This window comes from Rhinolophus hipposideros, assembly GCF_964194185.1.
Source record: "Rhinolophus hipposideros genome assembly, chromosome: 4".
NCBI classification, from domain to species: domain Eukaryota; kingdom Metazoa; phylum Chordata; class Mammalia; order Chiroptera; family Rhinolophidae; genus Rhinolophus; species Rhinolophus hipposideros.
Genome location: NC_138050.1, coordinates 54,625,958 through 54,652,071, shown reverse-complemented (window position 1 = coordinate 54,652,071; position 26,114 = coordinate 54,625,958). Strand labels below are relative to the sequence as shown.

General features: G+C 39.9%; 1 protein-coding gene and 1 long non-coding RNA gene across 6 annotated transcripts in view; one reads left to right on the top strand and one right to left on the bottom strand.

Annotated features, from left to right (window-relative positions):
- Positions 1-26,114, top strand: part of MYO16 (myosin XVI) — a 562,776-nt gene that overhangs the window by 493,782 nt on the left and 42,880 nt on the right. For 4 of the 5 annotated variants that reach the window (XM_081047109.1, XM_081047110.1, XM_081047111.1 and 1 more), the window contains one exon: positions 5,101-6,225. The exons of the other annotated variant lie outside the window; for it this stretch is intronic. In XM_081047109.1, the coding sequence (XP_080903235.1) occupies positions 5,101-6,225 (1,125 nt within the window). The remainder of the gene's footprint in view (positions 1-5,100; positions 6,226-26,114) is intronic. 5 annotated transcript variants of the gene reach the window in all.
- LOC308497048 lies at positions 4,007-11,212 on the bottom strand. Its single transcript, XR_013993265.1, has 4 exons — positions 11,150-11,212; positions 6,752-6,910; positions 5,636-6,219; positions 4,007-5,545 (listed from the first exon to the last, which is right to left on the bottom strand). It is a non-coding gene; the product is annotated as an uncharacterized lncRNA (long non-coding RNA).

Here is a 26,114-nt window from a genome sequence, read left to right as displayed (position 1 = left end):
AAGTCTATAAAATGGTGAGACAGCTTGAGAATGTGGGGCTTAATCCTTAAGTCACCATTAGGACACCAAGACTTGTCCTAAAGATGATCTGTGACTGTGAAATGTCTACCTGACCCCATCTCACTGACATTGTCAAGTAATCACAAGATTTTTACCCACAAATCTTAGGACTAAAATATATTGTTAAGAAAACTCTTAATGTAAATTTATTTTCAATAACCCTTAAATCCATATTTTCAAATGAACTATGAGCAAGCATTTGTGTGGACACACCCACAAGCACAAAGAAATAGCCACAAAAACAAATTATACTTTAATTCTGTAGCTCTGATGTTTTAATTTTAGTTTATGAAGAATGAAACTTTCCAGTTTCTACCCCCAAAGATTATAATTTAGTGGTTATGGAATACGGCAGGATCTGTGCTGTCTACATTCTCAATAAAGCATCCTAGGTGATTTGATATTGCTGAACACCAGACCACACTGAAAGGAACTGTGTTCTATGATTCACAATTAATTTCTAGTTGTATAGTAATAAGATAATGATGATAATAGTTAACATGTATTGAGTGTTTATTATGTGTTGGGTATTATGCTAAGTATCTTCAGTCTTAGAACTATTCAATGGAATGAGATATCATCATGACCCCTCTAGAGATAAGGACACTGAGTCAATGATTAGTGGTGTAACCTGTCCCATGTCACTCATTCAAGGCAGTCAGATTCTAGAGGCCAATCACTCAAATGCCTCCAAACAAAATATGCTACTTTCATTTATACTAGTTTAATACAACAACAACAAAAAAAACTTTTCTCTGCTTCTAAAGCAAATGTGAGGAACTATCATATCTTTCATCTATTGTTGCTTAACATCTCATCCCAAACTTGATTTAAATAAAATACAATCATTTTATTACTATCTCTCAGGTTTTGGGTGTCAGCTGGATTCATATGAGTGATTCTTATTCAAGCTCCTTCATGAAGTTTCAGGTGGGGGCTGGAATCATGTGAAAGTTGGTCACTCACACACCCGGTGCCCCAGATTTCTGAGGACCGGGACTGCTTGGTGGTCTCTCCACATAGTTTGTGCAACATGGCAGCTTCAGGGTAGCTGTACTTCTTCCATGGAGAATCAATGCATCAAAGGCACATTCTCCAGAAAAGAGAGCACCAGGCAGATGCTACATTACCTTTTATGAGCCAGCCTTTGATATCATTCAGCATCACTTCTACCACATTCCATCTATCAGGCAGTCCCAAAGATGCATCCAGGTTTAGGAAGGAGAAATAGATGCCAGCTTCCAATACGACTGGAAACACTATTATGGCCACTTCCTAGAAAAATCAAATTGCCTCAGTCCACCTTCTAAACAAAACAATTCACATCCCTCCCATATACAAGATACACTCACCCCTCCCCCAAACTCCCCCAAAGCCTCATTCCATCAACACATCAAGCTCAGGTGGAAAGCCCAGATTTCATCTTCTAAATCAGATCCAGGTATTCTGGATGCCCAGGTAAGCTCCTTAGGTGGACAGCTCCTCCAGTATTGTCCCTATCTATGTGAAGACAAGTTACCTATTCTCCATACAGGCAACATACACTGGAGGGACAGGTGCAGGATGCCTCTGGTCAGAAAGGGGGGAGTTGGGAGACACACAGCAGGCACTTGCACAGAGCAGTTCTGACCAACAGAGATGCACATGTTGCTTGTGCCTTGATTAGGATTTAGTCCTGGTGCCTGGAAATGATTTCACAGGGCTCTTAGATCCATGCTCTAGATTCTTGGCTCACCTTTAAATTATAATTCCTAATCCACAAGAGGCGACATGTTTGAGGCTATTAGTTCTCTCAGCTTGCTTCCTGCTCATAAAATGTAGAAGCACCAGAGCCTCTTCATTCTGTATTGACTGTGCTCCTTTCCGTGCAAGCTGATTCAATTCCTTTAAAAGCTTTGTGAGTTTCCTGTGAATCAGTTTATAATCTACTCCATTATTCAAAAGCCACATCCACAAATCTCTTTGAGATAATCTCTACTTTGGGCTGTCTGCAAGATTTCTGTGCAGCAATACTCTTATTGTTCTTAGAAGTCCTGTGGTTTTGCTTCTTTGAAAAGATCTATGAAGCATCACCTTACATCTTTCTGAGGTCTTACTAAAAGCTTTCATATTCACGATCTTGACTTCATCTTTAGATCCTGTTTTCCTGAAAATGCCCCAGATTTCATCTCTGTTTGAAAGTTACTTCTTAACTTCAGAATTGTTTACCATCAAGACAGCCTGGCAGGGAGAAACTATTTCATTTTCCAACCCAGAAAATCCAGGCTCCTTTATAGTTAATAGTTATTTCTTCAGCTTGTCTCTTTACTCTCACATTTTACCATAGGCAGCTATAAGAATCCAGGAAGAAGACTTTACATTCTGCCTGAAAAATCTCCTTAGCTAGATCATCCAGTTCCATACATGTGTTTTTTTTGTTTTTTGTTTTTCGTTTTTCCACATTGCTGCAGGTGACAGTGTTGCAGTCTTTCCACAGTAGCATAAGAAGGGTCATGTTCCCTCCAGCTTCCGGCATCTTCCTCGCTTTCCTTTAAGCCTCACCAAGAGCTTTTTTGATCACGCTTCTGCTAACATTTTCTTCAAGACTCCTCCAATGTCCCAAAGCTACTGCCTCTCTTTTAAACTTTTCTTTTTTAATAATTTTTCTGGTACAGATATCGATATCTGTATTAATGGTCTATTGCTATGTAACAAAGCTCTCCAAAATTTAGTGGCTTAAAATATCCTTATCGCTCTCTGAGGTTCTAGTAGTTGACTGGGCTCAGCTAAGCTGATATTTCACAGGCTCTCTCACAGCTGTAGTAAACGTCTGGGGCTTGAATCATGCAGACACAGTTCATTACATTTCTGAGGTCTGGGCTAAGGAAACCCAGACAGCTGAGAGCTGAAGCAGTGGGGTCCTTCCGCATCTCTCTTACCTTTATGTGGCCTCTCCACATGTTCTCCACAGCATGGGTGCTCCAAGGTAAACAGTCTCCTCACATAGAGATCAGGGCTGCCAAGACATGTGCTCCAAGAGATCAAGAGCCAGGCAGAAGATGTACTGCCTATGATCCAGCCACAGAAGACAAGCAATGTCTCCTTCCCCATATTTTATTCACCAAGGGCAATCACAGAGGTCCTCCCTGTGTCAAGGTTCTAGACGAGCATGTGGGACTGAAAATATTGTTGAAGCCAGTTTTGGAAAATACAGTCTGCCACAAATCCTTTAGATTATTCAAATCTTTAGAACAACTCTATAACACTAATGTTAAAATTTTGTTTGGTTCATTAACTTTCTAGGAGAAGCTTACGAGCTGCTATGATTTAGCACAATGAAAGCCTTTAGAATAATGCTTATTAATTAGAGAATTGTGCATTTTGATATTTTCTGTTTTTAAAAGTTGGCTGTTTGTGGAACCCTGTATAATACTGGCTTACAAAGATGCCCATTGAGTTAGAAAATTAACTCTGTTCTTTTCCATTCTCATTTGGATGTCTTCCATTTGTTTCATGTTTACAACGTGCCAGAATCTGAGCTAACACTTTACATACAATATCTATTTTATGCCTTTGAGATTATTTTTGATATCATTTTATGCATGACTATACTGAAGCTTAGAGAGATTTTCCCAGGACCTCTTTTAAAATTACAATTTGTACCACTGCCCTCCCTCCCCCCCCCCACACACACATACAATTTTGTGACCCCTTGTCATGGCCTGCTGTTTCTCATCCTCATAGCATATATCATGTCCTAACATGCTATAGAAGTTACTCATTTGTTTAATTTACTTTTGTTTTTATTGTCTGACACCTCCCACTAGGAAAGAGGAAGGTAGGGAACATATTTTCTGTGTTCACTAATGTGTTTCAGTAAGTACTGGTTGAATGCATGACAATGAATGCATGAATGGACGGTCATGCTGAGATTTGAATCCTGATCTGACTCCAAACCCTTAATTTTAACCATTGTACTTTATTATCTCCCCAAAACTGGGAGCAGAGGCTGCTGTCATGTGCAGCCATAGTGAGAGAAAAATCTGGCTGCCTTAAACAACTCAGGAACTCAACTCAATTAGATGTGCTTATATCGATAATTCCTACAGATTAGTAAAATACCAAATTAGTAAAATAGTTCAAGGTTTTTGAGGTTTTGATACGTCAGTAAAACTTTATGCAATTTTCTAAAATTAACATCTCAGTTTTCAGAGAAATCATGTTTAATTTAAAAACTTACACTTTATAGTAAAAATGTATTAGCAAAATAAATCTTGGAATTTTTTTAAACTTAAACTTCATTAAATGTTTTAAAGTCATATCTAAATAGTTTTCTGGCTTTTTCAGCATTACTTCTTACTGATAATATTATGCTCATTTGTTTTTCTAAATATCTCCCCTTTTTTCAACTTAAGAAGTTTCTACTTTAAAAGTTCTTGGTGAAATGTTATAGTCTCAATCGCCCTGTTAAATATGTGTTTCTGTTAAGTATTCAAATATACTGATTAATCGTAAAACCCTTGGCATCATTTTAATAACAATTTTTTAAAGAAATGATCACCTCTCTATGCATGTAGGTGTTTTGTTCATTTTAGACCATTTCAATAATCAAGCTTACTCATTTCCTACAGGAAACACTCATGTACTACTAACTAGCTAGTCGGCTTGCTCTTCCTACCTTTCTGTTTTCTCTAAAATCTTGAAGAACCAGTTCAACCTACACTTATTTCACACCTGTATCAGGCCCTAAGAATACAAGTATACCTAGATCCCAGCAGCTAATCTGAAGTGTGCTGCATTGCCAGGCACTTCCCGTTTGCAGGTAGCTGGTAATCCAGGGCTACCTTATTATTCACCCAATGCCTTCTTCCATGGGTAGAAGTTGCCCTCCAGCTCCGAGACCAAAACTCTCTTTCTCATTGGCCAATCTTGAGGTGGAATGCCAGTGAGAATGCAAAGGCGCAGCGTAGGCAGGGCCGGCTGCAGCCAGCCCTGTTCCCGTTGTGGTTTGGCCCTGGGGTCTCGCTAACACCTCCCATCACTTCTTTGTCCCCCCTTCAGTTCTCACCCGGCCCAGACCGCACAGTGATGACTACAGCACCATGAAAAAGATTCCTCCTCGGAAGCCAAAACGAAGCCCCAACACCAAACTCAGTGGCTCTTCCGAGGAGATCTCCCGTGCTGGACCAGGGGCCGTGGGGGCCCCCGGCACGCAGCGCAGAGCAGCGGGCCTGCAGTGCACCCCAGGGGCTGTGCACGGGGTCCTTGCACATCCCATGCACTCGGAGCTGGAGCCGGAGCCGGTCTACATCGAGATGGTGGGCCGCACAGGCAGCCCAGACCAGGCAGAGGCCGTATACGAAGAGATGAAGTACTTCGCTCCCCCGGAGGAGAGTGGCGGTCCAGGGGCGGGCGCCTGGGCGTCTGCATCCACCCCTTTGCTGTGTGAGGGTCGGAGCCCCATCAACTTGGAGGACAGCAATGCGAGTTGTTATACGCCTGGGCCCTGCAAAGACGCGTGTGACATTCCAGCCCCCTTCCCCAACCTGCTCCCTCACCGACCCCCACTCCTGGTGTTCCCCCCAACCCCTATCACCTGTTCCCCGGCGTCCGACGAATCACCTTTGACGCCCCTGGAGGTGAAAAAGCTGCCAGTCCTGGAAACCAACCTCAAGTACCCTGTGCCGTCCGAAGGCTCGAGTCCTGTGTCTCCACAGTATTCCAAAAGTCAAAAAGGGGACGGTGACAGGCCTGTGTCCCCCGGCCTGCCTTCTTTTAATGACTCCCACAAAGCATCTCCTCCTTCCTCACCACCGCCTGCTCACGCGCCTCTGGCAGCTGCCCACCGGCCGAACACACACTTCACGTTCCCACCTGAGACCAGCGTGGTGAATACAGCAAAAGCAGCCATACACACTGATCTGCCCAAAGTGCAGCAAAAGCCAAACTCTGCTCCAACTGCGGGTCCGTGCAGCTCTTTCTCCAAGATTCCTTATTCCCCAGGGAAGGCGGCAGCTAGAGTTGACCATAGGAAGGCCAACTCCAACTCCTCCTCTCCAGTCCCCTACAGCCCCCCAAACTCCAGACCTCTCAGCAGCCCTCTGGATGAGCTCACTAGCCTCTTTAACTCTGGAAGGAGCATGCTTCGGAAGTCTGCAGCGGGAAGAAAAATCAGGGAACCTGAAGGTAAGCAGAATAAAACATGTCCTCCATTTGGGCATTGAAATGGATGGATGGATGGATGGATGGATGGATGGATGGATGGATGGATGGATGGATGGAAATTTACACATATACACATATGCATATATATGTAATTTAAAATATGTTTGAGGTGATTGTAGTGGTCATTCAAGGAAAATCTTATGCAACTAATATGGCCAAATAAGTAAGAAAGAATGTTTCCATTTTGCAGATGAAAGTTCATGATATAAAAATACATAGCACTAAACATGGATTCAATGCATTCTTATGAGTTGATAACTATTAGAGCAAGATTCAGTTTTAGCTACTGATTCTTTTTTTCCGTAATAACATTTCCTTGGAACTTGGAAATAGTATTTTTGTAACGTTATGTTGTCAATTCCCATTTGATTTACAGTTCACCATTAGCTCCTGTCTGTCCTGCTGTCTTGCTGTCCATCTCACTGCCACTCCTGGCTTCTGGGATGATTACCTATTTAGTTACTTCCTTACACATAATTCTTCTCACCTTTATATTGTTTTGAATGAACGACTTTCTTCCATTCATATACCATGGAGAGGAACATTTAACTCAGTTCTATCTGTGTCTTCTCATTGAGCACCTCAGCTTAAGGCATGGTTTGCAGTTGACCTTCCATTCAAGTGAGCTCAGCAGCCAGAAGCTTTCCTGTATTTAAAAAAAAAAAAAAAGATATGTGTTTTGTATCTCTATAAAGGCAGAATGTAGCTAGCAAAAAAATCTTCATTAAGAATGTTTTGCCAAGCTCTTGTAAGCTAACCACATACTACTTCATTCAGATGAGGTTGCCTAGGTGCTCCAAAGATGCCGGTTTGGCAGATTTTCTTAATAAAGAATGTAGTCATCTTCCAAAAAATATTTTAAGACTTTTATACAAATCTAACATATTTCCCAGTGTTCTGTATTTTGGGAAAGAATTGAATTAATATAAAGCATGTTCTCTTTAAAGAAATTATAACAGGTCCCTTTACTTATGACGCTATTAACCTGAGGTAGATGACAACTATCACACTTTACAGAGATGGAAAACTTCAAGGTGTAGAGGTTAAATACCTTCCTTAGGGTCGGGTGATAGGACTGGATATAAAACTTTGACTTATGATATAACATAAGTATGTATGCATTAACATATGTATGCATTAACCTGATTTTTCTCCTGAAGAAAATACATAAATACGTTAACTTTCATCATTTGATCAGGAAAATTATTTTTAGTTCAAAAACTAGAAAATCAAGAAAGCAATCTGAATAACTGCAAAGTAAGTCAAGGTTAAGAATGCTTAGCAAATGAATGAATAACATACTCCCTATTTTTTCTTCAGACACATAAGCTAATTGTTTGTTTAGCTAACAATTTCTTCTTAATTGTAGGCCATTAATAAATAAAATTGTCCTAGAAAGTAAGAGACTATTTAGATTTTGCAAGTCGTATGTTTCATTCCAAGGAACAAACTGGAATCTAAGAGAAAAGCATTAAATGAACAAGTTAACATTTGTTTTTAGAACTGAAAGTTTTATCAAAACCTCATAAACCTCATTTTACGAGGGATGGGAATGGGTGAATTCTTTTTGGCTCTATTCAAGAAAGTGAAGTTAATGAATTTCTAGACAGACCTCATCATTTGGAAACTCCTAAGTCTAGGGCTCAGAGCATAGTGAGAATTATTGTGAGGCCTTCGGGCATGGTGCATGCATTTGCTAATTATATTTCTCTATAGTGGCACTAACCAGTATTTGAGAACACATATCAAAACCTGAGGTACAATATCATTAGTTCAACTCTAAAATTATGAAACATCTACTTTTCTACTGTGGGCTTTTACAAAACACTTTTTAATTTGAAAAGATTGGTTTGAGCCAATGATTTTCTCATAAATACATGAATTGGCAACTCTTGTCCCAGCACAATAGCTATAATAATGGAAAACTTAGCAATATGAGACTGAGTCATCCTCACACACCAGATGAGGGGAGTTCCAACTGTACAGTTGAGAACTGTGTGATTCTTGATGGTCTGTGATGTGGGAAATAAGTTTACAGCTTATTTATTTATTTATTTATTTATTTATTTATTTATTTATTTATTTATTTTAGACTGTAAAGGGGGCTAAAGATAAGATGTAGAAGAAAAAAGTGTTAATTCTGGAGCTAATCACTGGAGCTGCTTGTATGTTACTAAGGTTTATACAATTTGATCCTGAAGTCCGTCATCCATTATCTTCTGAATGAGTTGAATGACTGTTATTAATGACTTACTGTAGTCTTGGGACTTCTTCCCTTTAAGGTTTTAAATCTTCTACTTTACCTACATTATGTTTCAAGATACTCTTATTTTCATCTGAAATAGCTTTCTTACCAAATAATCCAGTGGGTGGCTAATTCACCCTCAAGGCACCTAAATTAATTACAGCTCATTTCTCGTATGGTTGTTATATGGGGAAATTGTTCTGCAAATTTGGAAGAAGGATTCAAAATTGTCCCCTCACGTCTTGGGAAAGTGACCTTGAGGAGATTAAACTGTTCATTATTACCCTGCTATAGGTATTTCTAGTTAAAATATAAAGTATGATGAGTTGTGCATGGGAAATGAGATTCTTTGGTGTGTAATTCTGCTCCCTCAGTACTCGATAGACTTAGATATAAGATTTCATCAATATTACGTTCCTTAAAACAGTTCATTTTCTATAGACTCTTGGGTATTCGATTTGAGGCATACAAAGTCAACCCAAATTCTGAGTCCAGGATACACATCTAGACAAAATGGGACTGTGCAGAAGCTAGATGTGCCTGCAGTCTGGGAGGAATAATATCAGCAGCAAGGAGCTGTCACGCTTTGCTCCAGGCATTGTTTTAATAACCTGTGTAATTCTCACAAAACTAAAGGAATCTGTTACTATTATCTCTATTTGACAGATGAGAAAACTTAAGTCACAGAGAGGTTAATCAGCTTTCTCGAAGTCACCCTGCTCATGAAAGACAGAGAATGAATTGAACACAGCAATTCTGTCACCAGTGGCTAGTCTCTTAGCTACCTGTACAATGGCGCCTAGGACTGGACTGCAGGGGGGAAAAAAACGAAAAAACGAAAACAAAAAACAAAAGCAGAAGATAAGGTTTTAAAAATTCATATTGGTTCACCTGACGTACAGGAAGTAAGAATCATACAATTTGGGTGGAGAAAATTGTTCCATAAACTCAAAAGTGCCAAACGTGTACTTTACAATATATAAACAATTTGGTAACACCATATGGGAACCACTTGGCCCTTAAAATTAAGAATGACTAATTGTTTAATTGTCTATGCTTTTCTAGATACAATTATTCCATTCATTCACAAAATGTTTTACATCTATAATATGGCTAATATTATTATGCTAATTATTTTTATTTGCCTAGTTTCAAAAATTATGAGACCTAATTCAGGACAAGAGGGAGATTCATTGGCTCTTTAGACCACTAGGGTGCTCCATTGCTCTAAATGGCACTGCAGCGTTTGGTTGAGTTTATTTATAGCATGAAATAAAACGAGCATTTTATTCTCCACTCATGGTGATCAAGATGATAAGACATTGACAAAAATGCAGTACACCTCAGAAATCTGGAAAAGAAAGTGGAGAACAGCCAGGCTGAATTGAGGAAAAGTCTGATTTGCAGAATGTTTTTTAATTGTTTCATTACTTTCTGATACTATGCATTCTTAATTTACAAGATATAAGTAGGTAGTTAAAAATGAAGTCAACAAAAATAATGTACAATATGAACTTAATGAAAAACCTACTTTAAAAAAGCAGTTTGACATATAAATACATTTGATAGATTTAGCCCTTGGCATTTTACTTAAGAACCACTTGAGCCAAATGGAAATAACTGTTAATTTCAAATATTTTATTTTATCAAATAAACATTTTGAATAAGAATGCTTTGAGATTTTAAGTGAGAGTATTATATAAATGAATTTTTACAATATTATGTTATTATATTTTTATTCTGTAGGGCCATTTGTTTAAAACGGAATTCTTTTTAAAGTTAACCCTATGGAAAATTTCAAACATATACCAAAGTAGAGAGAATAATGAACTTTCTCCAGTGCCAATCCTGTTCCATTTCTTTTCCCGCCCAGTTCCCTCCTACTCCATTAGATTATTTTGAAGTACATCCCAAAGTGAAATCAATTTATTAATAAATACTTATAAATATTTTATTACAGACATTCTTTAGTAAAAAAAAAAATCAAAGATTTATTAAGTAACTTTAATTAGTACAGACCAGTCGATCCATTTCAGCCCTCACTGACGTGAGACCGCTGCTCATGGCAGAAGCCTGCTTCTGGAAGCCATGGCATCATTTTTCATGATACAAACAAAATAATTCTCAAGGGTTAGCTTTCCCCCAAAGCAACACTGGCTTGCAAGATGTTCCACATTGGTTTGGAGACAGCCCCGGACATGGGCAGCTGGTGCAGACAACCCCTTCTATTAAGAAAAAAAAGGTGTGGAGATCTACATATTACATCCAAACAGAACTAGATACGTATGAAAGAGCAATGCTCCAAAAGACATACAATTACATCTTAAATCAACATTTTTCTGAGGTTTGGATGTTTCTATGCCAAATTAAGGTCAGTTACTTATACATTGTTTAGTAATAAGAAGAATGCTTAAAAATCACTGAACTATCATGGAATTACTGGCAGTAATCTGTGACTTGTTTAAAGACAGTGTTTGTAAATTGCCATTCTCTGCTCCTTGTGTGTAAAACAGAAGTTTCCACACTATCGTCATTTAATCGTTGATACATGAGATGGCAGAATAAGAAATTGGTTTGCCTTATGTAGATCTGGCCATTCCATAATGGGACGCAGACCTTGACATCCCATAGGCTTCTTACCTTTACACAGGTTCTTGTAGCACTTTATCCGGTGCAGAACTGTTAATCTTTCTCACTCCCTGCAAGCTTTCTCTCCCTGGTGATTTATTTATGGGGGGGTGGGGGGGTGGCCTGAGGCTTGATGAAAATTACAAAGGGCGTGGACAGAACAAGCACATAGTTTACTGATGTGTTGCTGTCTGCATTCCTGCCTTGCATAGTCTCCCTCCTGTGAAAGTACAGCATTCCTCTGCATTCTGGAACCATTTTGAATCAACACTAAATTCCCCTCATTTTCCAAATCAGTAAGTCCTTTGTGAAGATCATCTTAACACCCATCCCCCCAGAGAAATTAGTTCTCCATGTATCACTAAGTGGATATTGGGCAAAGATGGGCTGTGTAAAGTTTCTTCCCTCGCCATGCCGATGAACCTGAGCTTTCACATAAAGAGAATATATCTCTCTGTGAGGAAAGGATATTTCCACCAAGTTCTTGGTCCCTCTGCAGTAACAGAGTATCTGTGTTTGGGACTTGCAGCAGTCCTAATTCCCCAAATGTCCGATAGAAATAATACTTAGTTCATTTTCACTTAGAAGTAAACATTCAATTTTAATACATCGATTAGTAGCCAACTTTACTTATGTTAAGAGCATAGATCTGTATATCTTCTATGTTAATTGGACTTTTTAAAAAAAATACATTATATTGGGGAAGGTGAACAGGACTTTATTGGGGAACAGTGTGTATTTTCAGGACTTTTTTCCAAGTCAAGTTGTTGTCCTTTCAATCTTAGTTGTGGAGGGCGCAGATCAGCTCTAGGTCTAGTTGCCGTTTCTAGTTGCAGGGGGCTCAGCCCACCATCCCTTGTGGGAGTTGAACCAGCAACCTTGTGGTTGAGAGGCCGCACTCCAACCAACTGAGCCATCCGGGAGCTCAGCAGCAGCTCAGCTCAAGGTGTGTGTTCAATCTTAGCTGCAGCCCACCATCCCTTGTGGGACTCGAGGAGTTGAACCAGCAACCTTGTGGTTGAGAGCCCACTGGCCCATGTGAGAATCGAACCAGCAGCCTTCGAAGTTATGAGCACGGAGCTCTTACCTAAGCCACCGGGCCAGCCCTAATTGGACATTTTTAATGAGTTTTTGGTTTTGAATGCTTGGGCTTTGAATGTTTGTGAATTTTCCTCATAGTTTATAGCACCTTCTCTCTATAAATGCCCAAGAATTCACACAGGTAAATTGTGCAACCAGGGCCCAGTAAACCGGACTTGCATTAACTTGTAGAGCTAATTCCCTATAGTCATCCAATCAGCACTTACTTAATGTAAATACAAGGCTTGCTGCTGGGAATCCAAAAAATAAAGAAATCTGGCCCTTTCACAGACAGTGTAGGAGACAGATGTGTCTACCCAGTTTCAATGAGTGAAATTCTGGTGGAGGAGAGAGAGCAGCTTTAGCTTAGGCATTATAAACCATTAGTGGGTCTAGAACTGAGCTCCAGGAGGCCCATGTGCCCCAGCAGTTGTGCACACATGGTATTCTTGGAGGCCAAGAAAAGGAGTGAGTTACTGCCTGAGAGTCAAGAAGATCACTGAGCTGATCCATGAACAGAAAGAGTAACGGATGATGGTAACAAGTGGATGTAGGTCTCTGGGTGCAGAAGTAGAATAGTTGTGGCAGCCAGAAGAGTCAAAGTATGGTGAGACATGCAAGTTTAGGGTACATGGTCCTTTTAGAATACAGCTGTGATGTTGAGGGTAAAAAGAGATAGAAGAGAAGGTACTACTTGCCTTGCATGGAATTACAGCAGCATAAGCTTTCTACATGGAAGCTCCATGACAAGGCCCTGAATTATCTCCATTTGTTTCTCTTCCTCACGTGGGAATTCAGCATGAACTCTTAGGATCTCTCCTACAAAGAGTGGAAAGAACCAGGGGAGTACAATGAAACATAATGATAATGGCAATTCTAGGTATGTGCACGTGACCTCATACAATGGAAAATACTCAGAAACGCTCTGGAACATGTATTAAAGGTATTCTATTCATAGTATTAATAGCTAATATTTGTAAGTGGCCCTTTCCTGTTGGCCAAGCATGTTGACGTCTCTTTTCTTCCCCAATCCTTGCCTCTGTGAGGCGAGTGAAGCAGATGTTAGCATCCCCTTCTACTAACGAGCAATTTGAGACTTTGAGGGATTAAGTGATTTTCCCATAATCACAGAAACTAAGGGTCCCACAGTCAGGGATCAAACATGTCTCCCTTCTCCCAAACCCTGGATTCTTTCTATTATGCCATTCTCAGTCTCCAAACATAATTAATATTTCAGAGGATACCACGCCTCTGTCTCAGAAAGTAATTCCCTTCTGAAGTTAAACATAAACTCATTACCAGGAAAAGATATGGGATGAAACTTCTCCCCTCTCTTGTAACTGTTCCTGAGGGACATCCATGGGTAGTTTTGAAGCTAAAAGGATGCTCCTTTTGTACCTCTCCACCTATCCCTCCTCTGGTCCTCACTTGTCTGCAAAACTCTTTTCTACTCACCCGTCCCACAAAGTGTCCTTTCTAATGCCAGGGACCTGCAGCACACAGGTTGGGCCAGGATAATGCCTCACATTCAAAACTATTGTTTTTTGGCCTCTATAAGGTTTTGCTTGAAAACTGAGTTTCTAATTATTGACATACAAATACACACTAAAGTTACATTCACTTGTAAAGTGCTCATCTTTCCTTTTTAAGAGGAAAGCACTTAACTCTGTATGATGTGAGCTTCAGTCTTATTGGTAGGGCATCAGAGGACTGCTCAGGACCAGCCAGAAAGTAAAAGGTGTGGTGGTCCCTCACCTTGTACCAGGGGCCATGCTAAGAACTGCACGGATGGTCAGCAGTGATTTTCAACAGTAACTGGGGCAGGAGAAAGACACATACTCAGAAAAGCTCTTATCATCTGTCTCTACAGTAACTTTCAAAAAAGGGAAAAAAACACAAGGTAGAAGTTCATTATTTTCTAGATTATGTGACTGTAGAAACAGAGATATGATGGCGGCAAAGTTAGAAACATGACTGAATAAAAAACTAGCGTCAGGCACATACTCAGGGCCCCTCAAATATTTGTCCTGTGACCATGGTACTGCCACTAGGCCATGCTGCTTCATTATTCTTTGAAACCCAGGAGCAAAACCAAGCAGAGAGTTACGACAATTAAATATTTAGATCAACCTAATCAAAAGTTACCCTTCACATAGTATGAATTATCTTGGGAAATTACCTTAACATATTAGCTGTGAATCTACAGCCTCTAGCATGCCAGTCATACCAGAGATATGTATCTTGCATAAATCGTTCATCATTTTTGAGATGAGCCAAACGCTGCAAAGAGGCCATCACAACTGGGATGTTCCATAATGTATTGTCAGCGGGAGAAAAATCTATTGTACCTGGAATTCTGAAAGAAAGAAAAAAGAAAAAGAAAAGACAGTCTTTTCAGAAATGGATTATCTTTCATAACCAGTAAATATTTTTCATGCTATCAACCCGTTAAAGCTAGCAGCTATTGTGTATTGTGGGTCTCTATACTGGATTGTGAATTAAACTCCCACTGGGGGCTCCAAAGAGAAACTCAGTGCTTTATCCTCTAAGCCACTCAGCAGCTCTCCTTAAGCGAGTTAATAAAGACCTTCCTGACTATCTGCATCTCATTATTACCACATAATACAATATCCTGGGGTTTTCTTCCTTTTGTGAAGAAATGCTTAGAAGCGACATGGTGTGCAGAATGTTTTCCTAAAAATGAGCTGGATTGGTGCCATGTTCTCTCTCTTCTTAAGAGTATTGGAAAAGAAAAACCTATTTCTTAATTACCTACCAGTATTTAGGTTCTTTATACTGCCTTGAATCATTTTTATGATTAATTCTCAGATTAGCCTAGAAAATTTCATACCACCTGAGAGCTAGCTCTATTCATTATCATTTTGCTGAGTGCTCCATTCCATGAGTCAACAACAGTCACCTAGCATCACTGTGTGCAAGTCTCTCAGGTCTTTTTTCTACTCTGGTTTTTACTTCTTTCTGTTTCTGGTTTCTCCTTGAAATCTGCAATGTACCTTTACAATTACTGGCCAGTTGTAACTGAATAGTACATGTTAATTGTAATAAGACAATAAACAACAATCTCATTCATTTTGCTCCCCACACAGATGACTCGGTCCTGAAATATGCAGGGCCCAAACAATGGCAGGCATGAGCTAGATCCGAGATTACACAGATTTATAATAGAACAATCACTGTAGCATGATACCTGAGAATTTATGCATTATCCACGTCCCTGAAAAACCTACAAAAGAGCTTCTCATGCTCAAAACTCTGGCTCATAAACATACTCTTCCAAAAGAAATGTTTATTTTAATGAAAGGAAGAACTGACATATACACAATGTGTACATCAGGGCATTTCCCAGGCAAATACCATGTTTTGAATTTTGGTTTTATTATTTTTCTTTGATATGGAGAGATGGATGACTCAGGAAGAAGTGAGACAGAGAAGACTTAAGCAAAGCGATGGGTAAAAACTATCACTATGCAGGTATTTCCATGTTGCCAAAAAGCAAACCAAAGCCCGCAGCCATTAAATTACTTCCTAAAGTCAACATCTATGCTTTGGAGTTACACTTGCTTAATTCCAGTGCTCAGGCGAGATCACTACCTGGATGGGGCCAGGCTAGCTTTAACAGAAGGATGGAGGGGAAACAGATGAGAACAAATAACTACAGTAAAATAGCTCCCATAATACTTCTACGAGTTCACACATTTTCTTAGGTAATGAATCAATGCCCAACACATCCTACAGAGCAAAAGAATATATGTGTATGTATGTATGTATGTATGTATGTATGTGTGTATGTGTGTATGTATTTATGTATGTATGTATGTATGTATGTGTGTATGTGTGTATGTATTTATGTCTTTTCATGAGAATTTTATTAACTCAATTTTGTCTCTTGGATTTAACTACCTTTATATATATAGCTAATAATAGAGCCCTTCTTGGATTTGTGCTAGATATTGCTTTAAGAATAACTAGTGCAGTCCTTAGGAAAAATATAATCTGTGTCACTCCATTTCAGGGACATTAGCTTGTGCTTCAGTCATAACATGCTGTTCTAGTGCCTTCTAGTCATCTCCTATCTCCACCACATAAACCTCAGCACAACTAGAGATTTAGTTGAATCACTTACATGTCATGCAAGACAGTAAAGCTCTAATTGTTAGCATTAATTTCACTGGTGTAGTTGCAGCTATGTGGGGGTTCTCCTCCATTCACTTATTCAGACTTGAAATTATGTGTAATTTACAGAGGCTGGAATAGTGTCACAGGACAGAGGCACTGAGCTTTCTGTATGGTGATGAGGGATCATAAAAATGTCTTTTTAATCCAATGATCATTAGAAAGCCCCGTGATGTGGTCCAGCTGCTCATCAGAGAGCATTTCCATTGCTGTGGGGACTGAATGCATCCTAGGAACCCTCTGTAATGATTTTTAGAAAAAAATGTGCCACTTTTCAGATGATAAAAACATTCTATGGCATGGCCCCAAGATGTGTGTTGTTGTTTTTCTTTGCAGGGCTTAAAAATTCAGAGGTTAATGTAAGGCAAAATGTATTGCTGTTTTCTATTTGCCTCAAGTTTTCAAAAAGATTTGGATAAATTATTAAGAAGGGCAAGCTTTATTTATTTACTCATTTATTTTAAAAAATGCATTGAGGATATATTTTATGCCTGGCATTGTACTAAGTTGTATGGATTTTAAAAATAAAATGTGGGGTTTGCTCATAAGCAGCTCACAGCATGGAAACTAGAAGTCCGATGTATCTCAGCAGTGAGAAACACTGACACTATTATTCGGGCTTCACCAAACACTACTTACCCTTAATGCTTGTTAAATGCTACATTTTTATTCAATTCATTCTACTCTCTTCCCTTTTTAAATGACTGTTGTGACCCAGTAAATTGATTTCCCAACCCATATATATTTCCATTGAAACACTGGTCTAAAATGTCGGATTTATGTGGAGGAATGGAAGGAGATGAGACTAAAACAGCAGGAGAGAAAGTACCAGGACAGAAAGACCCCCTCCCTCATGTTACAGACCAGTGTATGCTCCATGCTGCACTATTTTTAATACAAGAGCATGAGGACATAGTCAAGTTATGTTCTGGAATAACTACACCAGGGTACGTAAAAAGGATTCTTCTATATTCATTCACATGCAAACATATATACTTTCAAAATGATTCCTGAGAAATTATTAGTTGTGAGGCATATGAGAAGGGAAATGCCATCACTTGCCTAGCCATTGGTGGTTTCTTCCTGTGATACTGGGTGAAATGAGAAACCATTTGAGACCCAGGTTTAATATTGCCCGACAGTGCTCCAGTTGCTCATCCTTTCTGAGTAACTGACATCTACTCTGTGATATGTCACTTGAATGGCTTAGGGTAATTCTGTCACGTGGGCATATGATTTAGAGGCACAAAGCATTAGTAACGCCAGCCCATCTGCCTACCGTAAAGGACACGTAGGAGCTATCAAAGAAACTGTCCAAGTGGCCTGAGGAGAATTTTGACAAGAATTTAAGTCTTCATACATATTTTTAATTTATTACAGAAGGCCTCAGAGCTACTGGCTGCTAGTCAACCAATGTGGCCAAGGACTCTTCTCCAGATGTGCAGGGTTACCATCGTGCTGTTGTTAAAACATTGAAATATATTTGTATCAATCGGAAATGAATGCTGTCCTGAGCCCTTCAAGGGTCACAAGGCTACCCCACCACCTTAGGTGTCCTGGTCCCAGCTTCTTCTCCGTTGAATATTTACACGACAAGAGATTAAAGGTCTATGGCTCCCACCTGTTCCAATGGGTCCTGGCTTGTGCCCTTTGGTTATTAAATATTTTTGGTGGGTAAATTTTGTAATTAGGTCTGAACAGGGATTGTGTGTGTGTGTTTTAACTTTTGTTGATTTTACTGGTTCTCTCTGACCTGCTGCAACTATGTATCAGTGAAATTAATGCTAACTAGAGATTTACTGTCTTGTAGGACACATAAGTGATTCAACCAAATCTCTAGTTGTGCTGAGGTTTATGTGGCAGAGATAAGGGATGGCTAGAAGGTACTGGAACGGCATGTTACGACTGGAGCACAGGCTGATGTCCTTGAAATGGAGTAACCGTAGATTATACTTTCCTTAAGGACTGCGGTAGTTATTCTTAAAGCACTTTTTTTATTAAAAATCCAAGAAGGGCTCTATTAGTAGCTATACATGAAGGTAGTTATGTACCAGACAAAATAGAGTCAATATAATTCTCATGAAAGTAAATAAATATATAAATACTCGTTTGTTCTGAAGGAATTTGCTGTTTACCTAAGAAAGGACGCCTGAACTGGTAGAAGTGATATGGGGGCTACCCTGTGTTGGTTTTTTCAGATGATAGGCTTCGCTCACTTCCCATCCCTGTATCACCATGTAGGTGTCACAAACACTAAATGTTCCCAGTAAAAGAGCAGAAATATTATTTTCTCCACTTTTGCTTTCTGGAGAAAATGAAGGGGAACCATTTCACTAAACTAAAGCCTACGCTGCCAAGACCAACCGTGCTGCTTTGCAGGAGCTGCGTTCTAGGACGCCTGGATTTACGTTACCTGGCATTTAGGAAACATAAAAATAACAGCAATATAAATAACTGCATGACCTATGAAATTATACATGAGGAATGGGTCTCTTGGCCAGGCCAGCTTGTTGTTTAGGTGTTGCATATTCAGCTAATTATAGGAAGGGTAAGCTAACCAAGTACAGGGAAAGGAAAGGAATCAATGTGATTTCTCCCTCCTTCTCCCCTATTATGGCAGGGACAGAATAGATGGGCAAAACAGGATCTACTTAGTTAAATTTAAAAGAAAATTGACGCAGGATTTTCTATGCATTTTTGGGTCCTGAAAACCTTATTTACACTAACTGTCATTTTTTAACTTTACTATCAATACATTCTTCCCCTGCTCAGCATAGATGTTATTGAAGGCATCACTCTATTTCCTGCTTCTGTTGGTATTTTGTAGACTTAGCAGGGGAGTGGGTAGCAGGAGTTAAGAGTAGGGGGTCAAGGAAGCGTTTCCATTCTACCTCTGAACCCAGAAGATAAGTGTCTGTGGTACTTTCTGCCACAGAAGAATGCTGATGACACAGGTTCAAGAGGAATTTTGATCTACTAAAGAGTGGTGATTTTATAAAGGGTTATTAAAAAGTCGGAAGGAATGCCGGGGGCCAGCTCTAGCCTTTTAAGGTCAGTAGCACATCGGGCAATTATGTTCCCTCAGATCCCTCCTTTCCAACTGCCACAGTGTTTTATTTTTTTCTGTTTCTTAAGTAATCGGTTCTCATAGAAATATAACTGCCTTATGGGATACTGCTTTGTCACAGGAGTAAACACATGGGAACCTAGTATTCTGTTCCCAGTTCGGCGTTACTCTTAGACACTGAAGCCCTCTCTTGATACATTACTGCAACTATTAGCAAAGGGATTATGGAGTCAGATTCACCTGGTTTGGTCAGTTTGACTTGTGTTGTACAAAACAAACACCAACTCAGTACGTACCCTTCATAAGCCAACTCATCTCCCCTTAATAATATGCCCCTCTATTGACAGCTTGTATCTCATTATACAACTCCACATGTGAAACCTCTTCTTATCTGACTTTCGGATCACCCACTGTGCCTATGTGAATCCGCACACTTGACATTTGTCTTTCTCTGAGGCAATATGCCAAATGTTTGGGTTGCGCCTCCACGTATAAGAAAAAGGTTTAATTCACTTCCTAGAAGCTTGGGATAGCAACATGCGGGGCACCTCCAAGTAATTTCTAATTCCTTGTTTGCAGTTCTTCCTCAAGTGCAGTAACATAAGATTTTAGAAAAATCAGAGATTTAAAAGACATTGTTCCTTGTGACACAAACTAGATTTCGTTTGACACAATCTAGATGCCAGTTTGGGGTCTAAGGGTCCCTATGCAAATTAATTACACACCACCTATGTGTATCTGTTAGCACAGTCCAGCTGTAACTTCTAAATTTTAGAAACGATAACCTGAGAAGTAGCAAGACCATGCCAACCACCTCTCTCAGCGTTTGTACTTTTCCTTTAATGCCAAATAGGAAAAAACAAGCACATTCCCTTCGTGCAGTAGCCTTTCTGAAGAGGAATTTTCCTATAGAGTTGCAGAATGAATTATAGCCAGCATGAGTAATGAGTTTAAAATGTATTTTCACATTTTTTATGCCTTTCATAGCACTCTCAGTATTAAATCAGTCAAAGAGCTATAGTTTGTTTTTCTCCTGCATTACCGAAACCTGGATCCTATCTTACACATTTCCAAAATACACTCTCAAATTATCTCAAGTTAAGGTAACTAGGAGAGAAATGATGTTTTTGAGCATTTGTCTTAAAGAAACACAACACTGCTCCTTCCTTCCTCATTTTCCTTGACCTTTCCATGGCATTTGGTACCGTCAGCCTTCCTCAGCTTTGCACAGCCCTTCTGCCACCCCCACCTAGCCCCATGTGCTCCCCCCTTCAAGCCTGCACCTGCCTGTTTCTATCCACTATCACTTGTGCGGCACCTTCTGCCTCCTTACTCATCGGAATGTCGCTTTTCCTGGAAGAATCCTCCCTACCGAGAGATTCGTAAGTCTCTCCTAGATGTTTGCTTTTCTAGCTTAATAAATGCTCTTGTTCAAATAATTGCCATAGAGTTTAACCCTTGGGTATGTAGCTGTCACTTCAAAGTCAGCAGGTACAGCCCCAAACACGTCCTGACTTTCGGGCATCTAGCTGGTCCTGACTTCCTCCCATTGCCTCTTCGCAAAGGGATCTTTAACTTGGCCCCTTCCCTGCCTTTCCATTCCTTCTGCCACTGCCTGAGTCTAAGTTCTCACGGCTTTTCTGTTTTTAATCTCTCCTGGAAGCTAATCCAGCTGTACACTTTTTGCTAGATTAATAACACTTTAAAAATAGTCTTCTTCATGTCACGCCCTTACTCAAAATACTTGCTGGAGCCCACTCGCGTGATGCCACTTAAGTTCCAAATGTCTCCCACTTCCCACGGCAGACTTGTGGCAGAGCCAGCCTCCTCTCTCTCGAGCACACTCAGCTCTAGATTCTCTTGCTGTACACTTTTGGCTTCCTTTTCCTTCCTCTTCTCCACATTCTGTCCATGCTTCAAAATCCGGTGGTTTCTCCTCTTGCCAGCACCCTAGAGACTCACCTGGCCATGGCAGCCCCGCTCCCCCCATGGGTTCCTGGGGCATTTTGCACAGCTCTCATTTCATCCCCTTGTCTTCTGCTGCCTTAACATTTGCACTGAAGGCACCATGAAGGCAATCTTTAAGTCAAGTCACCACCCAGATGCCTGAGAAAAGGCACCCATTAGAATGCATTCTGGATGTCTCTCCCACACATATTGGTATTTTATGTGTCAGAGGCTTTACTACACATACACGAAAAACAACAAACATTAACTCAGATGAGTAGGACGGGAATCCTGTGATTACTCCAGATTATTCATTCCTAAATACCCAAGATCGATGTATAGTCATCTGTGCTTTTTCTTCTTGCACTCATTAGTTTGTACCATAAATTCCTGTTATTTATTGTGTCTTATCGCCGCTCTAGAATGTAAGCATTTGAGGGATCTTTTGTTTTAGACATACATTTCTAAACGCTTTTCAGCTAAATCTTAGCATCAAGTTTGGACTGTGTAGGACTTAATAAATACTTATTGAATCCTTGGAGAATTCTCCCAATTTGGAGAAAGAATGTGGTTGGCTCCTGGCTCACCACCCTTCCCTTTTATGCTCAGCTCTCACACATCCCCAGAGTGGCCACAGCTCAGGGACATCTTTCTGTTTCCCAGAGAATGACCAAGCACTATGCCCTTGGCCACATTTCTCCTTTCTGTTGATTTGGAGTGAGTACTTCTCTCAGTCACTCATTGTACTCACCATGTTTCACTAGCTGGCCCAAACTTATTCAGGGAAGCTCCTCTCTCCCCATTAAGAAGCTTCTCTCCTCCAGTGCAGAATCCTTGCATTCATTCTCCGAGAGAAGTTCCTCTCTTTAGCCTTCATCTCACCTCCCCTCTCCCCCCAACAAAATCCTGCCTGCAGTTTCATACTTACATCCCCTTTCATGAACATATTCTTACCTTCCATATCAGAGTAAACTTGAAAAATAGTCCTGTAACTAGCGAGGAGTTAGGCTTTTCCTACTTGGACATTGCCCTGAGGACCTGCATAAAGCAACACTGACCATCAAAAATGACATCCATGAGAGGTAGAGACTATGCTGCCTTGTAGTCTTATTCAGTGAGTTCACACCCATTCTTCTCCCAGTGAGTGTGAACACCCAGAGTTAAGGTTTTCATCAGATAGATTAGAGCTAAACCTCTCCATGCCTGGGACAGGTTCTCTTTTCCAGATACTGAAGCTTATACCATCAGGAGAAGGAGGGACTCCTTTAGGAAAAAGAATATAGATGGCAAAAAATTAGGAAGTAAAGTGAACATTTATTTCAAATGAGAAAATAAAGCAAACTGCTTATTGTTCGGTACCTACAACAGTGCCTGCATATAGTAGATGCTCAATAAATATTTGTTGCAAGAAAAAGTAAGTAGAATAAAGTAGAAAATGAATGAATAATAAAAAGAATCATTACAACTGCATTACTTTGGAAATGTTGTCAGAAAAAGCTGTGAAGTACGCAAATGTTAACTGTTCATTCATTGCCCAGCTCCCTCTCAAGCTTTGGAAGTGACACTTGGAAGTGGGGATGGGGTCTGGAACCTCTACTCACTAGAATCCTAGTCAACCTTCCTCTGTCCACCTCTGGTCACAAAGATTCCAGAGCCAACATTTATCAAATTGGTTGTAATTTCCTGACATTAGAAATTGTAACGATTCTGAAATACTAACTATGCATGGACCTTGCCTATTGGTGGGAAAATAATGAAATATTTATCAATGGCAATTGGCAGAGCAGTACTGAAAACATGAATCGCCACACTGTGGGTCAGGAGTAGATTTCAAATATCCATCAGGCTTTTCTTCCACAAATTAACACTCTTAGATGGAAAGCAAACATCCCTGGCCTCTTGAATAAGTAGAAAATTGTCACCTCACATACTGTGAGATTTCCCTTGCCGTGTAATTTTAAATAAGTAGAGATTAGAACTCAACACATATTATTAACAGTGGAAATCCTTTCGTATGTTTCCAATAATCTCATGTGAATGGGGAGAAATTGGTGTTGTGATATGTGATTTCTCTGTAGTTATTCAAATGAATTTTTCATTTAGTAAACTTGTCAACTATTTTAGTTACAAAAAATATAGTTCCTTTTAGAAAATGAAATTTCTATAGCAATGTTGTTGTAATACTTCATTTTCCCCCTCTTTCTTTCAACAAATATTTATTGAGCACTTACTATGGGCAGGCACTGTTCTAGGCACAAACTTGCATTTGAGCTCATGGTGCCAACATTCCAGAGGGAGGAGACAGAAAACAGATAAACAAAAGTAATATGTTACGTAGTGAGAAGGACTATGTACAAAATCTAAAACAGCGAGTAGAACAGAAATTGACCTGGAGCAAAGAGGGGGTGCTATTTTGTAGAAGGTGGTCTAGAAGGCCCTATTACTCAGGGGAGGTTTGAACAGAGCCACCATGCTTCCTCAGGGAGAATGAAAGGCTAAGTGAGGGACGCAGGGGTGGCATGTGACAAGAGAGGTAGTTGGAAGCAGGGAGTCGGGTCCTGGAGGGTCTCTCAGCCTCAGGAAACCTTTGGGTCTTAATCTGAAGAAAATAAGAAACCAGTGGAGAGACTTGAGTGGGAAAATGGCGTGTTCTAACTTAGGTTTTATTAAATGGCTTTTTCAACCTCAGCACTACTGACAGCCTGGGCCACATAATTCTTCATTGCGGGGGGCTGTTCTGTACATTGTAGGGTGTTTTGCAGCATCCCTGTAATCTACCCACTAGATGCCAGTAGCATCTCCCTCTCCCAGTGTGACAATCAAAAACATCTCCAGACATTGCCAAATGTCCCTGGGGGACAGGAGGGTGGAGGTGTGGCAATATCACCTCCGATTAAAAACCAGTTTCAAACAATCACACCCACCCAGCAAGATATTTTACTTATATAAAAACTACCATAGGCCAACTGATTTTTTTTCTTGTAGTCACATTTAGAGATTTGCCAGAACTCTCTCACTAGATTACAATTCATCTTAAATGTGCATGCATTGCCTATGTGTTTAATAATCATATCCTAATGTATAGATCGAGTATTTATCTTTGAGTCAGAGCCCAGTGTGATTCATTTCTCCCAGACCTATAAAGCAACACACTAAGCAGGGGTCACAGAGAAAATCCTGTTTGTGGGCTAAAAGAAAGGACCACAGGTACTCGGATCAACCAGTGTTACAATGCAGCCAACCAAAAGGTGCCACCGAACTACACAAACCACTGATTTCACAAGATGCAGAGATAGAAAAAGGACTCAGACATACCTTAAATGGTTATACAGGATGTTACAATTCTCACTTCTCTACTTGTTTGCTTAGATTCCTTGAGACGCTCACATATTTCCTTTTGGTGTGACCGACTTTTCTTCATCCTCCAAACCCTGATGGTCATTGCTTGGAGGCATGAATGAACTCGATGACGTTATTTGCTCTGTATTATTCCTTTGAAAAGTCTCCATGAAGCGTGCATCTTGTAAATGAACTTTTATAACGAAGGCTCCTTCTGACGTAATGCCAACATCCTCTGGATTTGTCATTGTTGCAGTTCCTTCAATGCTTTACTACAGAGCAATGGGCATACTTTTGACAAGGAACAATGCAGCCATTCATTCATGCGCTACACTGGCATTTTACAACAAAATCTAATTATTGAGTTTCTGCACTTGACCCTGATTGTGACTGAGTCAAGAAATTAACAAGTGAGGGCACAGATACGCCTTTGGATCTAATTTGGCGTAAGGGTGTTTATAAGCAAAGTCTGACACAGGATTTAGTAAACGAAGAACCCCGCCCCCAGTTAATATTAATGAATAAGGATAACCCCACAGTGGGGTCATCTATATTGATTTCATGACTCTACTTCAATGGCTAGTGTACATTTTTTTCAACCTGCACTTTCCAGTTCATTATCACTGAGGTGTGGGTGATAAAATAAAGCCACAGAAAAGAAGTTGCCAGATCCTTTGACAGAAGCAAATAAAATAAGGAAGAAAGACTTTACACAAGGGGCCAAGTACAGGAATGAGTGTGGGTGAGTGGTGGGACCCTGCATGCCTTAGTCTGCGTCCATCAGGGACACTAACTAATTGTGAAATGTTTGCACGTAGATTAACCTCCCTAAGCCTCAGTGACCTCATCTTGAAAACAGGCATGATAGTGACAACTCTTCAGAATTGTTAGGAAAACAAGAGCTAAATCAAGTATCACATCTAGCAGAGGATTAGCACATATTAAATAAACACTCCAGAGATGGCAATTATTTTAAAAGCAATGTGAATAATAATCATTAGGTTGGCCATTCATTCTTACATCTTACCTTAAGAAGGACTAATTCCCTTACTTCGATCCAGAGTCATCCTTGGGTAGACTTATGCTTTTAATATAAAAATATAAAGAACATTTTAGTAGTTAATGTAAGGATCGCACTACTGCAACAAATTCTAAAACATTTCTTGGCTACAATGTAATCTGCTGATTGGAAATGTGAATTTTTTTTAAAAAACTTTAAGAGCAAAAGTAGAGGTTTTTACTATAATTTAGATATATCAATAGTTTATGAGATAGAAATCAGTTATGAGGAAAGCTAGCATCAAATATTCATTCCAACAGCCTGCCCAGTGTCTCAGAGGATTGATTGAG